At 38.9% G+C, this 17,821-nt stretch overlaps 2 protein-coding genes across 7 annotated transcripts in view; one reads left to right on the top strand and one right to left on the bottom strand.

Moving 5' to 3' along the window:
* AK9 (adenylate kinase 9) overlaps window positions 1-15,643 on the bottom strand; it is a 119,997-nt gene extending 104,354 nt beyond the window's left edge. For all 4 annotated transcript variants that reach the window (XM_082404706.1, XM_082404707.1, XM_082404708.1 and 1 more), the window contains exons 1-6: window positions 15,568-15,643; window positions 8,651-8,778; window positions 7,323-7,386; window positions 5,722-5,774; window positions 5,526-5,622; window positions 369-481 (exon numbers count right to left, since the gene is read on the bottom strand). In XM_082404706.1, the coding sequence (XP_082260832.1) occupies window positions 369-481; window positions 5,526-5,622; window positions 5,722-5,774; window positions 7,323-7,386; window positions 8,651-8,767 (444 nt within the window). In that variant the 5' untranslated portion in view covers window positions 8,768-8,778; window positions 15,568-15,643. The remainder of the gene's footprint in view (window positions 1-368; window positions 482-5,525; window positions 5,623-5,721; window positions 5,775-7,322; window positions 7,387-8,650; window positions 8,779-15,567) is intronic.
* Window positions 15,644-16,451: 808 nt separating this feature from the next.
* Window positions 16,452-17,821, top strand: part of FIG4 (FIG4 phosphoinositide 5-phosphatase) — a 130,483-nt gene continuing 129,113 nt past the window's right edge. For 2 of the 3 annotated variants that reach the window (XR_014248192.1, XR_014248193.1), the window contains exon 1: window positions 16,452-16,745. Coding sequence is in view for 1 of the 3 variants with exons in the window: in XM_082404734.1 (XP_082260860.1) it covers window positions 16,680-16,745 (66 nt within the window). In the remaining 2 variants the exon portion in view is untranslated. The remainder of the gene's footprint in view (window positions 16,746-17,821) is intronic. The other variant, XM_082404734.1, reaches the window with a different exon arrangement.

The raw sequence follows: 17,821 nt of genomic DNA, 5'->3' as shown, positions 1-17,821 counted from the left end.
TATGTAACTTTCCTGGGATGAAGCAGCTGTGGGGGAGAGAGAGAGGGAGAGAGAATGAGAGTTAGTTAATGTTTGTGTTGGTGCGGAGGGGTTGGTTTTTGGGGAAAGTTCTACAGAGATGATGCCTGAACTGGCGTTCAAAGGATAACTGTGATGAAGCCTGGTGAAGAGGCAAGGAGGTGTTTCCCGTGGATGGAGCTACAGGTGCAAAAGCACGGAGGTATGAGAAAGTATAATTCAGACCCTATACCTGACGCATAAATTATTATTCTCCTAACTCCTTAAAACAATTAAGAACATTCCTTGAATTTTACTATCAAAAAGAATGGTTATCTATACCATACTAGAAACACAACAAATATTCTTACCTTAATATTGATTATAATATCAGGTTTCAAATTTAAATTTCTAATTAATTCTAGTTGCTGAAAAATAGTCATGGCATCCTGTGAAAGTGATGGTATTTCAGTGATAACATAGCCTGTAGAGTAAAACATAATTTTAAAAGTTTTATAATATTATCAATGTCTGAGAGCATGGATTTATTATTATTACTTTATAAAAATATCATTTAGTTATTGATGAGTACTAATGCTGGTCTTAAAATCATCTGTCAACATTTAAAAATTAATAGTTAATGTTACTGCCACATGAAGTATAACTCTGAATAATGTTTTTCTGACAATAAATAAAACCACTGGGCTAGGAGGAGACATCTTTAAAAATTCCAAATCAATTTATTTTAGGCACATGAGGTGCCTAGAGAAGGAAATTCCATGCCACTAATTCTTTACCTCATGTTAGGAAAGCTCATATGATGAATGGTAAAGGTATATTATAGTGGGTTGCATGGCATATTATTTTTATTTCTTGAATTAATATTTCATAATACAATGGAATATATATGTATATGTTTATATTATAGAGAGTAATAAAGTACCCATGTAACCCTCATACATTTTAAGAAACAACATTATCTATGATTTTGGCTTAGTACATTTATTGTCTTGCATCCCTACCCAGAAACCTGTATCTTCTCATTGAAATTCACCCTGGATACCATCATCATATTAGTTTCCTTAATATATTTCTTTAATTATGTCACTCTCTTGCTTGAGAAACCTTTCTCTTGTTAATAAATTCTTAACTCTGTCACTGGGAATTAAAGGCCTTCGAACAATTTTTCTGCTGTTTTATAGAATATTTTTTTCTTGGAGGAACAACTGACAGACAAATTATGGTTATTAAGCTTTGATTTTTGGCAGACATTTTATAAAAACTGAATGGAGTGAGGCTGTCAAGACTGACCAGTGTCTCCTCTGGGACATGATGGCTGGCATTAACCCCTTGGTCTGACACATTGCAGTAGTGGGTGCTGTGGTGAAGGGACTGCATGACTTAGCCCTAGATTGAATTCAACCTTGGATAATTCCAGAGACCAGTCAGTCCCTAGAGTTCATGCCCTCCCCTTCTAAGAAACAAGGGATTACACAAGACCTTCCTCCCATTCCCTCTGCTGCCAGCACTGCCCACATTTGTCTATTGTAAGTGGATGACAGAAAGATGCTTGGCACTTTGTTTGCTGTGCTCTCCAGCACCCTGCCCATTACTACAACCACTGCCACTGTCCTGAGAGCTTATCAGGCATTCCAAGTGCGACTGTTCGCAGGCATGCCAAACCTTGGGTGCACATGTATATTTGAATGAGTTTCATACTTGATCTCTTCCCTGGTGGAGGCAGCAGAAGAGTGGGTTGTTTCCATGGGGTCTGGCTTCTCCTGATAGGCCATTATTTGGGTTGCCTTAATGTTCTGAGCAATGGATTTGGGGGCTCTACCCATTGAGAGGTGGCCAGTATCATCATATCCAGACCCTGGAAATCTGTCTATGGAAGAGTTGCAGCAGAGACAATTACGTCGCTTGTTTATCTCACCTTTGAAGATTTACAGTGGAATAACTTAGTTCTCTGGATCCAATTCTGGGAAGATCTCAGGGGGATACTTCTTAGAGCTACTGAGCCCACTGTCAACCTCTCTAATCCCAGAGACATGTTGTGAAGATGGAAGCATAGGTGAGGATTCCACCCTCCATCCCACTTCTCCTTGACACCATTACCAAGCCCTTGCACTCCATGCTGAAAACAGAGGAATGGTAGACCCCACGCCACTCCTTGCTGGAAGGTTCTGCGTATATCATCATAGGCAGAATAGGCACTTGGCAGGCTAATGCCCAGCCTGCATCACCCCCACCAAGGGAAAACTCAAAGACTGTTCACACCACAGCCCAGGGGAAACCAACAGGCCCATACCGTCACTTTGCCCCCGCTTCCTGGCACAGTGAGAAGAAGCAGGTATTCCCTATAGCCACAAAACTGAAGATGGTATGCTACTGCTTTCAGATCGAAGTGTTGAGAGATTCATGGACATTGGGTAGCTTAGCGTCCAGCCTGCCCTAATAGTCATCTCACCTCAGCCCAGCCTGGCATGAGTGGCCATATTGGTGACCAGTGACTTACAGTACCATCCACAATGTGCTATATACCTGGGGCAGGGACTGCCCAGACCAGGGCTGTCCATCACTCACTGAGGAAAATGATTTTTTCTGGAATCTAGAAGGAGGATGCAGAGAAGGGCTTCTCAGGGTGCCCAGGAATTGACTCTGCCTTTTTCTCTCGGGTGAGGATACAGCTCATGGAAGCTGATTTTGGCTCAAGGCCAACACAGCATGACAGGTTGTGAATGAAAGGATTATAACTATAGATTGTGTAAATTTTTTCTAAATAGTGACAGAACCTCCAAGTATAAAAGGGCTCTGGTACAGAAAAAAATTAAGATTGGATCTGGCAATACTTTACTGACAGCACATTATCTGTCTTTAGGGATCTTGTAGTCATCAATTACCCAGCCTTACCCAGCCCCTGACCCAAGTTAATATCTCTATTTTGAAAGTCCATCACTTCCAATATTGCTTCTACCATCTACCAGGCTACTGGGTAAGACCAAACATCAGAAAGAATCCTTGCTTAGCAGAGGGTTTCAAACTGTGTTTAGCAAAGTGCTAGGTTCCAAAGAAATTCCTTTGGGGCTGCTGTAGGACAGGTGAGGGGAGGCTGGGCAGAAGGGGCTCAAGGTCCTGCCTTCACTGTAGCCTTTAAATGAGCCCAGTTGTGCATGACTAGACCGTGGCCATGCACTTGCATGCTGATAGTGTGGCCCTCAGACTCAAGAAATCATTTATAGGGACTTCCCTGGTGGCGCAGTGGTTAAGAATCCGCCTGCCAACGCAGGGGGCACGGGTTTGAGCCCTGATCCGGGAAGATCCCACATGCCACGGAGCAACTAAGCCCATGTGCCACAACTACTGAGCCTGCACACCACAACTACTGAAGCCCACATGCCTAGAGCCCGTGCTCCACAACAAGAGAAGCCACTGCAATGAGAAGTCCGTGCACCGCAATGAAGAGTAACCCCCGCTCGCTGCAACTAGAGAAAGCCCGCACGCAGCAATGAAGACCTAATGCAGCCAAAAATAAATAAATAAATTTATATTAAAGAAATCATTTATAGCACTCTGCCTCTGCAAGCTCTCAGGATAACTACCAGTATACAGGAAGTCTAGGGGAAAGAGGAATACATTAAATGATAGCAGGGGGTGCAATCAGCAAAATCCAGAAGGTAGGAAACTCTAAAAGACAAACAACCAGTTTCTTCAGCATAGAAAACACAAGACGATGGAAAGAGGTAGGGGCAACTTACAGATTAAAAGGGACTTGTGACATACTGATCAGTAGCAATATGTGAAACCTGGTTGGTTGGATCCTGCTTCCAAAATCAAACAAACAAACAAACAAAAAAACACCAACTAGAAAAAAATATGAGGCACATAGTGAAATTTGACAATAGACTGGTTAGTAGATGATTTATTATTAATTTTTTAGGTATGATAATGGTAATGTGATAAATTTTAAAAGCGTCCTTATCTTCCTGAGATACAGACTAAAACATTTACAGATGAACTGATACGATATGGATTAGCTTCAAAATAAAGTAGGTTGGGGGGGGATGTATGCAGAGGCATAGATGAAATAAGATGAAACAACAGTTGTCATTGTTGAAGCTGGGTTTTTGACACATGGGGGGATTTTATATCATTCTCTCTACTTTTGCTTGAAATTTTCTGTAATAAGAAGTTAAAAGGGTTATGAACACTGAATGGCCTAGCTGAGTAGATTTATTTTTCTCATGTTTTTTGCTTTCTCTTTTTGCCAATATTTATAATTTATGCCATTTTTTTGTTGCCATGTAAGTCACTCTAAATTTTCTCAAGAGGTAAGGTGAGGTAAAGAATAAACAAAAAGATATTTGCCTATCTACCTTTATATATACATTTTCAGTTTCAATCATTATACTTTTTGAGGTCATTTATTGACCTATGTTGGAATTCCAGGATTGTCCTTTTTACCTTTTTACTCATTTTACTTCCCACATTCTGGGTGTTTTTCCCAAGTTCATCCTCTTTATTACTGATCAGTATATAGATAAATGGATAGATAGATAGCGTATTTATATGAAATAAAGGAGATGACATCTGGATATATATCTATATATGTATGAATAGGTATAGTTCATTCTGTACATAATCTATATATAGATCTTTCTACCTATAGACATAGATGATATACATATATATATATATATATGGTCTTCAGTGACAAGTCTGCTGCTGCTATTTCCACTATTGACTTTCATTGTACTGCACTTTATTTGTATTCCTGTATTCTTAATAGTGACAATGTCCTCTTTTAATTTACTGAGAATGTAAAGCAGGTCTCTAAATTTTTCTTCTCTCATTCAATAAATCCATTTCAGGTGGATGATTTTCTCCCAAACACATTTTGATTCTTCTTCCTTCTTTTGCAAATGCCATAGAGTTTGCTTTTTTCTTTTTAGTCATTCCGAACTTCAGTAGTCTTTCTTGAGAAATTAGGTCCAAAGCCCCTGCTCAGCATCCGTTTGAGGGCAGGGAGATTTCTTGGGTCCAGAGTCAGAGGGTAGACTGGATGAACAGGCTACAGCCTGCCAATATCTGGAGCCAGAGGGTAAGCCGGTGTCATTCTAGTTCCCATTCCAGCCTTATTAGTGTGGATTAATGCAGAGAAACCTAATCATTGTCAGGACTTAGTAATAAAACTCAGAGTGAATAGGAAGGCAATCAGCAGAGGCTGTCAGCACTGCATCAAGGACCACAGCAGATTTTTGATGCTTTTGCTAGATAACACATTACTAAAAGAAGATTGAATCATATAAACTTAAAATTTGAAAACAAATGTAGATTCTGAAGAATAAAAACAAGTGAACAAGCAAATAAAACTATTGGAGTTGCTCAACTGAATTCGGACTCTGGGATTCCTTTCCTATGCCAGGGCAAAAAAAAAAAATTGCAACTTCAGGAATTATTTGTGCCTCAGGTAAACCACGAGTTTTAAGGCTGCTTTGATAGCCACTGCTATATGAAAATAAGCATACCAAAGTGAGAGACTTCTGAGGAGTTGAGCTTCTCCAACATTAGCTTTGTGACAAGTTCATCTGGAATGCTTTGACCACTGATCAGCATCGACTGCAACTAAGAACAAACACAGATATTGTACATGATTGTATAATGTACCTGTGACACACAGCTTTTAAGGAAATCGTAACAATTTTGAAAGTTAGATTTGTTTACCATAGCTCCTGATTCAGTGTCACTGGCAATCTGTTCTTCCAAAATTGGTAAAGCTAAAATATGAATTCAAAATATTAGCACAAATTGTTATTAGAATTTCCAAGTTAAGAAATGTATTTGTGTGTTTTTTAACTAGTAACAAAGATTAATATTTGTGTCACTTTAGAGGTTACAAAGCACATTTATACACATTATGTCATTTAAGCCTAACTAAAGTATAAGGTAGCAGAATGTATTCCACAGAAAACTTGTCTCTGACACTCACTAGCTAAAGGATCTTGGGGAAGCTAACTTCCCAAACACCTTTGCACCTTGCATGCTTGTGCCCTGTGTAGTATGCAAGGGAATACGAGGATGAAATGAGGTTGTATATGACAGTGATTTGGAAATTACAAAGTATCATACAAAGTATACAGTAGTATTACCAGTCCAGATTCTTTTATAATCATACATAGTTACATCTACAGCCCATTAATTTTGCACATTGATTGTATAAAAGGAAAATATGCATCAAGAAATGTTAAAAATAGATAAACACGGAAATTTATCTAGCAAAAAGGGGTCCTGAGGCTGAAATTCTAATAACTTGGTTCCTTTTTAAGAGGAGATATTTCATTCCGTGATGGAAGATATCCTGGGACAGAAATGACAGAGGTATGACCTAGGGGAGGACCCAGGAGCTGATTATGTCCCTAGCTGCTAATAATCTATGGAAAGTTTGGTACTTTTTAAGATTTCCTACAAGTGAATTTTATTTTGATAAAAAAAGGGGAAAGTTTTAAAGTTGTGTGTGTGTGTTATGTGTTGCAGAATTGTTCTCTCCCCCAAGTTGTACCAGATCACAATTTCACTAATGGCATGTGAAATGCTCATTTGATAACATTCTTGCCAAAAATGATGGCAGAAACTTTAAAGATTCACTGCCAATTTATTAGGCAAATATGGATCAGCATTATTTTAATTAACATTTCTTTGAGTAACAGCAAAGTTAAACTCTTTTCTTATATTTGTCCATTTTTATTTCCACTTTCATGAATTACAGATTCATTCTCTTGCTTATTTTTCTATTAAGGCATAAATGGTTTTATTGATTAAAAGAATATTTATATATAAAGACATCAATCCCTGTCTTATATATTGCAAAGAATGCAAAGCAAATTATAATTAATAAAAAATAAAATTTATCATTGAAGATAATTAAGTCCTGGAAAATCTTCCCAAGAGCAGCTGTGAGCGTTCCATCTCTTTTCATATTTCACAGGCAGACACCCAAAACACACATATCCCCAATAGTTCTAAATTACGGAATTAGAGAATGGGAAGCAGTAGGATGGAGTCAAAGATGTTTCATAAATGTCCTAAATTCTATGACCAAAACTAAGACTCACAGAAGGGCAAAACATGTTTGATGCTATTTTAAAGATAATGTTCACTGGGTTGATAGTGATGTGTGATAAAGCAAATATAGCAAATGTTAATCATAGACTCTAATAGATAGTAAGTAGATGGGCGTATGGGTGTTCACTGTACAATGCTTTACATTTTAATGCATATTTGAAAGTTTTCATAATAAAATATTTGGGAAAAAAGATAAAATTTACCTTCTACACGAATACATTTCCATGCCTGTGTTATCTGTTGGGCTAATGTTGTCTTCCCAACCCCCTTAAAAACAAAGATATTATTTTAAACCCAATAGAATAGCTATTTGCCAATAAAACAGATATTTTTAAAGATTCTATTGATGGTTACTATAATTACATAATATTATCAAGTAAAATTTTTTCCATACAATAAAGAATAGACCCTAGATATTTATAGCTTCATTTTTCTCCATTAACTGTCCCATTTGCCACATTTTATGAAGTGATTTTTTTTTAATTAAGAAAATAGCCCTGAAACCAGGAAGCTGTACCATAATGGTATTCTAGGTATTGCACTCTTTCGATTGTTAAATTTTGTAATTTTGAGTACAAATCATTGTGATTATATTGAGATTCATCATTTTATTGCCTTCCTAAAGTTTATAATTGTGAATGTCTTGACAGACTTCCATTTAGTAACTTTCAAGAGCAAAAATTCCTTCTTAATGGACATCTTTGAAAAGTATCATAGTTTAAAGATAAAAGTTCACTTTAATGAAGTAACACTTGCATCTCATTGCTTCCACTGTTGACTTTAAAATTCTATTCTGTTTTTTAAAAACATAATAGAAGTTATTGGAACCATTTCTTGACCCTGTCCCAGGGTCTCTAGAAAATCAAGTCAGCCCTTAGACTCTGCTATTCTGGAGAGGCTTTTATATTAACCACCTTAGGCCCTCTAATGGTAACTACCAACTAAGCTCAGAGGCTGAAGAAAGCTCTCATCTAGAGGTCCTTACTAGAACTGCCTAGGAAGGTGAGCTATCTTACGACAGCCATTCTTGGTTTCTTCCTGTTTTGCAGAAAGATAATACATAGGTCCACTAACACACTGTGGGTAAAGATGAAGCACATCCCCTCTCAGGAGCTTTAGACACTAATGAGAGTATCCTCCATTTGTCTCTTTAGTGTCCTGTCTTCACATATCCAGAGAGCCTCACAACAAATTTCACAGAAAGTTTTATATGAAAGTTAAGTGTGAAATAACCTTGGATCACATACTACTAACAATTGTCATGGTGCAGTGCTTTGATGAGTTAATTTATTCATAATATAAAAGCAAAGATAAATACAATCTAGGTTCCTTTTCAATAATAGTGTACAAAAGGAGAGAAAGTTATAATTTACAACCAATACTATATCAGAGTTTGTCATACAGTGAAAGTCTAACAAACACTCAAAAAAATTAGCACACTCTGTGGTTTTCAATCTTGTATGGTAACATGAGATTATGACTTTAAAAATTAAAAAACATATTAAATAATAAGTTAGAAGAGATAACTTACTGGTTTCCCAAATACAACAAAGCAAACAGGTTTAGACAACATAAAGTTTTTGTCAGCTTCATCTTCATTAAATATATCCACAAAAGGATGCTCTTCTGTCTTCTCTTGAGAAGTCATAATACAAAATACTACAGTAAGAAAGAGTAAGATTGTTAAAGTGCCTAATTTAGGAGGAACAGGAAGGCAGGTTAGGGAGAACTAGACTATTCTGTGAATTTACTTAGCCCAGAAGCCGTTCCACGCCACTAAGAGATGGATTTTGCCAATAATGGCAAATAAGTTAAACTGATCTATTAAAACAATAATAGGTTCATAGTTTGAGACAGAAAGCAAAGGCCAGCTATATGCTATATAAGACAGCTAAAATAAAGTATCTTTGAAAGACTAAATTAAGGAAAAAATACATACATGTATATATTCACATGTATGTTTTGATGTGTGTATTCTATTAAAGATCAAATTAGTGTACACACAACCAGCCAAACAAAAACCCAATAGCAAATGCTTTAAAAAATCAAATTAAATATGTTATATGTGTATACACATATAAATTTGTCAATGGGTATGTGTGTAGAGCCTACTAATGGCTCTAATTAGAAATCGTAATGGAAATGAGAAAATATGTAGAACTGAAAAATAATGAACATAATATATAACAAAATATATAAGCTCACAATTTAAGAAGTTATAAAAAGAAAAATAGAAAAATATATATTAAAAATTAATAAAATAGAAAAACATTATATAAAGAAGGTCAACAAAGCTAAATAGTGGTATTTTGAAGAGATTTACAAATAGAAAACTCTGTCAAGACTGATCAAGAACAGATGATAGAAGGCACAATTAAACAATATTAGACATTAGTTTTTTAGAGGTGTGTTTTCTCACATCTCAAAACTAAGATTTTCCTACGTTTTCTTTGTTGTTGATTTCTTTCATTATAATCAGAGACTGTTCTCCATATTATATTAATTCTTTGAAATTTGTTGAGTCTTGCCTTATGGCCTACCACATGGTAATTTTCAAAAAAATTGTCTACATCCTTGAAAAGGATACACAATTTATATTTGTTTGATGTAGTGTTCTTTAAATGTTGTTTACATCAAGTTTGTGAATTTTATTGGTTAAATCTTCCATAATGCTTACTGATTTACTGTCTACTTGATCAAACAATATTAGACATAGGAGGAAGGACCACAGAGAAAATAATGTTGCAGATACATAGATAATAAGAGGCTATCATAAAGTTATCCCAAACAAATTTGAAAACTTAGGCAAAATTGACAAATTACTAGAAAAATCAGCTTCTTAGGAAACAGAGAAAACTTGAGTGGTTCTATAACCATTAAGGAAACTGAATCAGTGACTAAAAATCTTCCAATAAGGAAACCAGATGGTTTTATTGAAGTGCTCCAAGTCTTGCAATCTTATAGACACTCTTTCAGAAAAAGGATAAAGTGGAGACTTCTTACTTAATTTATGTCTCTCATATAACCTCCATACCTAAACCAGAGAATAGTGCAAAAAAGCAAAATTATATGCAAACTTCATTCATGAACAAGATTTTTAAAAACCCTAATCAAACTATTAGCAAGTTGAATCTAGCAATATATGAAGAAGATAATAACATTATGGCCAAGTTGGGTTTCCCCAGGAATTCAAGGATGGTTAGTATGAGAAAATTAATTTATCATATTAAAATAAATTTAAGGACAAAAACTATATGATTATCTTAATAGATGTAGAAATAGTATGAGACAATTCAACACCCTTTAATGTTCAATAAAAGATAAACCTCTTAGCAACTAACAATAGAAGGGAACTTCTTTTATTGATAAAGGGTATGAATGAAAGACACCCTTATATTTAATGATTAAATATTTAAAATGTTCTTTTTAAGACAAAAGAAAGAAAAGTGTAATTATTCCCAGTTGATATGACTGTCTACATAGAAAACCCAAATATGTCACAGATAAATTTTAAGAATTAGTAAGATAATCCAATTTGCTGAATTCAAAATCATTATACAAAATTCAGTTGCATTTCTATATATCAAAAATAGCTAGAAAATTTAACCAAATATATATATGACTTAGCAGTAAAAATATAAAATAAACAGGATTAAATAGTACAAAAGATATACAAGCCCTTTATGGAAAAGTTACAAAACCTTATGAAAATACTTTAATGAATAGACTTGAAAAATGGAACAAAACTTTGTCCCAGTGATCTGGGACATTGTTCACAGAACAATGAAAAATAGATTGGAGGGGGCTATATACTTCCAGGTAAATGCGATATGATTACATTTCTCTGTGGAAGTTAAGAATATTCAAATGGGCTTAATATGCCAATATTATTTTAATATGACAATATGAAATAAGATGTAGTAAGAAGTATTACTAGTATATTAAAAAAATTTGAGATGAAAACTTCATGAACTAAAGGGCTGAAATTTCAAGTTTTTAAAAAATACCATCAAAATAAGTAATGCTAGTATAAAATGTAGTTGTAAAGGAGAAAATGCATCTAAACCTCTTAGAGAGATAATGCATTTATTAAGGAGTCTCCGTAAAGCACACTAAAACCAGGGTGATAAGGCCTGGAATGGGGATATCTAGTTGGATGTCTAAGTACCTTGAGTTTTGAACCCCAAGATTACCCCCAAATGCTCTGCATTAACAGAAGTAACCTTCTCATTTATGGAAGAGAGCAGCCTCTCCGTGCCTCACCTGAGGCAGATGCCTCAGAAGACAATGCTCGACTTATACAAGCTTATTTCCCCTCATAGCTTCTAGAGCAGTAACTGGGGTCAAGTGTCAGCCCAGCCCAACTGGGGAGGCACTGGACAGGAAGAAAGGTGTTATGCACCTAAAGAGCTCCGGGGCCTGGCTATGATGTACCAACAGGACCCAGGAGAACAGGCCTTGGAAAGATCTTGAGGGTGTCAGGTGAGGGGAATGCAGACTGGATAGGAGTTTATTGATAGTGGGCTGTCTCCCACGACTCATAGTTTAACATCCTAGCTAGGACATCTGGAGCAAGTCCTAATTCACTGCTGGTAAGGTTACTTGAAGCTTGGAAAAAAACAATGAGGTGTAAATGCCAGAACTGCCTTGACAGGGCACAGAGGCAGGTGTTAAATACTCACAGAAGTGGCATGTTAAATGGATTTATTATGTTAGGCCAGAGAACCATCAGCCTACTCTGCTCTTTGGGATGGACAGAGGGCACTCTTTTCATTAAGATGTTAAGGAATGAGCTAGTAAGGGAGCGCTGGCATCATTAAGAAGCTCAGTGGTGGCTGTCCTTTTTTGGGCCAGGATTTAAAGTAAGGGAGAGGCCGCTATGATACTGGGTTCTCATGTGTCAGTGGGGATGACGGGGTCTGGAAGAGCAGAGGCCAGGTGGCAGCCCTTAACTGTCAGAAACAAAGTAAGTATAATTACTATAATGGGCAGCAAGCCCAGAATGGCCACAAGCAAGACCCACAGAGATCTGCGGTGATAGTGATAAACCATGGGCACCCCAGGGGTGAGACAGAGGAGCAGTCGATGAAAGTGTTGATTAACTTACATTTCTAAAAACGAAAAAGGGCAAGTGAACCAAAGGCTGATGTCAGCAGCCACAGTGGAAATCATGATTCCTTGTTCATGATTCCAGAGCCCACTGACTGAAGGGACGGCAAGGAGTCCTCGAGGATCTGGCCTACAACTCCATAGCAAGTATTTATAATAGGGATTCCCCAATCCTTCCCCAAGAGAACCTACAACCATTAACCAGAGAAATAGACACTGCGGAAATAGGAATATTCTCCTCTTTCAACAGTTATAGGACACAGGGTCTCAGCTGACATCAATACCAGCAGATCCAAAATGCCATCATAGCCTCGTATTAGAGTGAGGGTGAATGGAGAACCAGTGATAAATGGAACCTTGGCTCAAGTCTGTCTTACAGTGCATCCAAAGGGTCTGAAGGATCACTCGGTGGTTATTTTCCTGGTCCTTGAGTGCATAACAGGGATTGCAGCTGGAAACACCTTCACAGGGATTCCCTAACTGTGGAATAAGGGCCGCTGTCATTGAAAAGGCCAAGTGGAAGATCATGAAACTGCACACCTGCTCCTTAGCCTCTGCCCTAGATAAACAATAGTAAATCATCCTGAATGAAATGGAAGAGTGCTACCCCAAAACTATTTAAAAGATGCATCGTCCTGTTTAATTCTCTAGTCTGAGTTTCTGCAAAAACCAGATCATGGCAGATGATATTGGACCACTGTAAACTTAACTAGGGGCAGCCCCAATTGCAACTGCTGTGCAGAGAACTTTACTAGACGGACACAGCTTCTTATACTTGCTATGTAGCTACTCAGCTGGAAAATGCATTTTTTTTCAATACACATCAAGGAGGAGGATCAGAAGCAGTCTGTATTTACTTAGAACAGTCAGCAATGGACATTTAGTCTTACCCCGGGAACTCTCCTGCTCTTTGTAACAAATATAGTACAAAGGGGTCTTGTTGATCCACAATATTGACAATATCAGACCTGGTGAGCGGGACGTAGCAAGTGTTCCGGATGCCCTCCTAAGACGTGTGGGCAGCAGAAAGTGGGAAATAAACCTACAAAGATTCGAGGACCTGTTATATTGGTGAAGTTTTAAAAGGCCAGTGGTCTGGGACATTCTGAGACATTCTCTCCAAGGTAAAGGACAAGTTACTGTACCTTACACCTTCTACCTCTAAAAAAGAGGTGCAATATTTTGTAAGTCTCTTTAGTTTTTGGAGACAGCATGTAGCACATTTGGGAATACTGCTCTGATCCATTTAAGGGTTGACTTGGAAAGCTGTCAGTTTGGAGTGGGACCAAGAGCAAGAGAGAGCTCTGCAGCAGTTTCAGGCTATGGTGCCCGAGGCCTTGCTTCATGGGCCATATACCTGGCCAGATCCCACGATGCTAGAGGTAGCTGTGGTGGTAGGACACCTTTTGGAATCTTAGAATGCCTGGCCATGGGACGTCACACAGAAGTGCCCATCATGAGCTGGGTATGTCAGACAAGTCCTCAAGTTGGGCAGGCACAGCAGTAATCCACTGAATGAGAAAAATGGAACACTGGGATCAGGCCAAATACATTTCATAAGCAAGCAGCCTAGACACCCCCATGTCACCTATCTCTGGCTCACCAATGTCTCTTGGCTTATACCTCATATGGCATTCCCTAGGAACAGCTGATAAAAAAACGAAAAAAAAATCATGGATGAATCACGATATATTGGTGCAAACTGTAAATGGAATGCTTTCAGATTTTAGTCCCATTCAGGTGTAGCCCTGAGAGATGGTGATTAGGGGAAATCCTCCTGGCGGGTAGGGCTTTAAGCAGTATTCCTAGGTCCTCAATTTGGAGAACAGTGCTGAATGGCTTGGTGCAGGGCCTGGAAGGAGCAAGACTGGATGATAAGAGAAAGAAGAGCTCTGGGGAAGAAGCATGTGAATGGGGCTATGAGAGTGGTGTAACAAACATGATATATGGTGATCCCCAATGAGTCACACCCTTGTATAAGGAGTTACTGCACTGGCAGGTGGAGGTAGTTGCTGCTGCATAATTGGGGGCAGGGAGATATCTGTATTTTTGTGCTTCCTTTTCTTTTAGAAACTGGGACCAGACACCGCCTTGAAGAACCAGTGACAAGGTGTTGGAAATTTAATGTGTGGGGAGGGGAGTGGCTATGAGTGGCACAAAGAGTGGAACGTAGCAGATGTTATTAGTGCCCTGCCCCTATCCACTTGATATGTGCCTTTTCCAGGATGGCCAGCCCAACTTCCAAGTGCTGGCATGTGTGATTCTTTGTCTAAGGACTCTTTGTCTAAGGACTCTTTCTAGCTGCCAGAACTTATTCTGCCTGAGCACAGGGCAGACTAGAAGTTATGGGGAATTAATGTCCTGCCATAGCAGCCCTCAACCAATAACTGATGGGAGTTGGTGAATAAATACCCCAGCTCCCTTTCTCCTTACAAGGAATAACTGGGACAGACATCCAAGCATTCCCCAGTGAATTCAGCCCACAGAGAAATTTGCTTGATAATATTCCCTTTATTAGCTTCCTTCCCTTTCCTGCTGTTGTTTGCTAGATTATTGCCCATGTAAACGATTTGCCCTCAAATTTTGTCTCAGGATCTACTTCTGGGTGAACAAAACTAAGACCAGTTTCGAATGAAAGTCCTTAATTATAGTATAACATAATAATTGAAAACTAAATATTGGAAAACCAGAGTTCTATAGTTATTTCGAGTTGTTATCCTAAATAAAAACATTGTGCAAATACTTAACTCATGTTCAGGAGAGTTGGTTTCCATTATGAAGTGGAACAGAACTAAATATTTTTCCCAGTTAAAAGATCTAAGTCAATGCAAAATGCCAGAACTGACATGGCCATCTTTCTAGTTCTTAATAAAAAGGGTCCCAAACTATGAAAGAAAATGTAAAATAATAAATAATTAAATATTAATTTAAAAAATTTGTAATTTCTCAATTTTGAATTTACAATATAATCCCTAATGCCACATTATGGATTTTAAATTTTAAAGTTTCCTTACACTTATAGCAGTTGAGAAATCCTCTAGCAGTGGGTTCTGCGGTTAACAGGGGGCCCATCTCCTGGGAAACCTAGCACTTCTGCCTAGGCTGGGTTAGCTGTCGCTAGAGTACATCTTACATCTCACAGTAGGTGCTCAGTACTTATCTGTGGAATGAAGACATTGATACTTGAAAAGGGAAGTGGGTTTAAAAAGCGGAATTTACGGAGATCCCGAAGTTTAGTTTTGCAAGAAAAGGAACTGGTCTGGGGTTCCCACAGGAGGTGGGATCCCATTCGTGCGACACCCACATGCATCTGAGCGGTGGGCTCCGACCCCTACTTACCTGGCCGCAGCGGACCCCAGCGGACCACACCAGCAGGCCTTAGCCGCCTCCCGGGACTCTCTGTGGAGCGGTTGCCAAGGGATCTGCTGAGCGGTTGCCAAGGGAACCCAGAGCTGAGAAGAGCGCAAAGCCTCTCGGGGGGCGGGGTCTCGGGAGGTGGGGCTGTGATTTATTTTCTCATTTTCAATATTCACTTTTGTACCTAATTTTGTATTCATAATTAGAATACACTCTTTTCACAAAAATGGAAGGTGATGGTCAAAGAAGGTACATGTATTGTCTATTTATGTTCACGCACATCCAAAGGAAGAAACCTTATTTTAATGCAGAACTGCAAAGCCAGTGCTACACTGCACTGCATTACACTCGGCAGTTCATTTTTAGAATTTACAGATGGTTAACCTCGTGCACAAGTATGTGGCAAAGTTGGAAATTTCCAACTTTAGATGATTCAAAAAAAATTGCTTGAACCACACACCCTCTGGACAATGTGGGTTTTGTTGACCCTCCTAAGGGTAAAATAGACAACAAAGAGAGCGAGGGCGGGGGGGAAACACAGACACTCAGTGAAAGAACGTTGTAGGTTTCCAAGAACTCAAGGGCAGAAGCAGGCAGGGAAAAACAGACCAACTTGGGAATGGATCTATCTGCAACTCGGAGAACCTCTTCAAAAGAAGCAATCCAGTCCCAAAAGATCCACTTTTCTAAAGAGAAGGACCAGATAAACGAGAGATTCAACTAAACCAGCAGCTCTTTTCCCCGCCCACTTTTTCTCTTGCCAGTACCAAAGATGGCGCTCTTTGCTTCCTCCCTCGGCAGTACGCAGGTTCTGGGAACCTCTACACGACCTCTCTATGGTGCACCCTCCAGCCCCGCCCCCTCCGTGCCTGGGGCTGGGCTTGCCTGGAGGTGGGGCGTAGGATGCGGAAACACTTAAGCAGTATTAGTTGGTCGTCTATGTATTTATTGCCCAGGCGGTGTTTTTCCCGGCTGAAGCTGGGGTGCAGGGTCTGAGACGTCTTCTCTTCGAGTCTCCTGGGGCAGTCCAGAGGCTGCCACAACCTGGGCCGCGGCCTGGGTCCCTGCCGTGGGGGCCCCCATTAGCTCGGGCCATGCCCGCAGCCGCCGCCCCCATTATCAGCTCGGTTCAGAAACTGGTCCTGTACGAGACTAGAGCTGTGAGTACTCTGCGCAGTGGAGCGCGGGCGGGAGGATGGCGGCCGAGCAGGTGTGGGGCAGAGGCAGCATTTCCCCCCCAGCCCCCCCATTTTCCCAATTCCCTAATCCCAGCGGCGGGAATATGCCTGAGGGGGCTTCGCCCAGTTATCGCACCCAGGGCTTTTGCACGTAAACATTTCCACTTAAAAGCCACGGTCGGAACACACTGGCAACAGGTGTTTGTGGTATCTCAGTAACTGTTAATGAGGTTTTATACGAGTTACTGAATTCTTTGCAACTTTCAGGAAGTCTTAGAGTTCTACAGTTCACTGGTTACAATACAGGCAGGGGTATGGAGAATGTTTTTGACCTGTGAATCGGTAACTTGTCTGTTTTCCTATTCCATGGCATAGCATCGCTATGATTTATGTTAATTACGTGCGCTTTTATTGCTGACATTTTTGGTTCTCTTTATTTGAAAGGAAAGAAAAACTTATTCTGTTTAAAGACAGTTGATTTGTTGGGGTAACATTATTTTGCTTTTCTCTTGACTTTTTTCCAACACATTTTATTTTGTTTTATTACTTCAAATTGCCATGAAAATAGTTGCTAGTAGAATAAGCAGATTCGTTTTTACGTTTAGGTTACTAGTTCCCTAAAATTTAGGGAATGGTGTTTATAGACATACGTACTTTGTCGTTTGTGTGGTTGGAAAATAAAGTATACTTTTTAAAATTGGGGTAACAGTGATATTAGGGTCTGTGTTTAAATTACACTTTATGGTAACAAGATTGCATGTGCTGGAAACGTGCACAGTACTCTTCCTTGTGCTATAGAGTGTCTTATAAGGCACGGTCAGTGGAACTTGGGTTGTATCTACTAGATAGAAGAGTATAAGAAGGTACTTATCCTAACAGTTTCTCAGTTATAACAGGGTCCTAATAGCTTGTCTGCCTCAGGTCATCATTAGTGTAGAAACACTGTTGACCCTAAATTAGTTTTGGTGACAACTTCATTTGATTAGATCCAGACCAGAAGATGAAATTACCTAATATACTGTATTTGCAAATATCTTCAGTTGTCCTCTGAGGAGAGC

The sequence above is a fragment of the Balaenoptera borealis genome (genome assembly GCF_965194805.1).
Source record: "Balaenoptera borealis genome assembly, chromosome: 9".
Taxonomy (NCBI): domain Eukaryota; kingdom Metazoa; phylum Chordata; class Mammalia; order Artiodactyla; family Balaenopteridae; genus Balaenoptera; species Balaenoptera borealis.
Note: the sequence above shows the minus strand (reverse complement) of the source record. Positions and strands in the feature narration are given on the sequence as shown.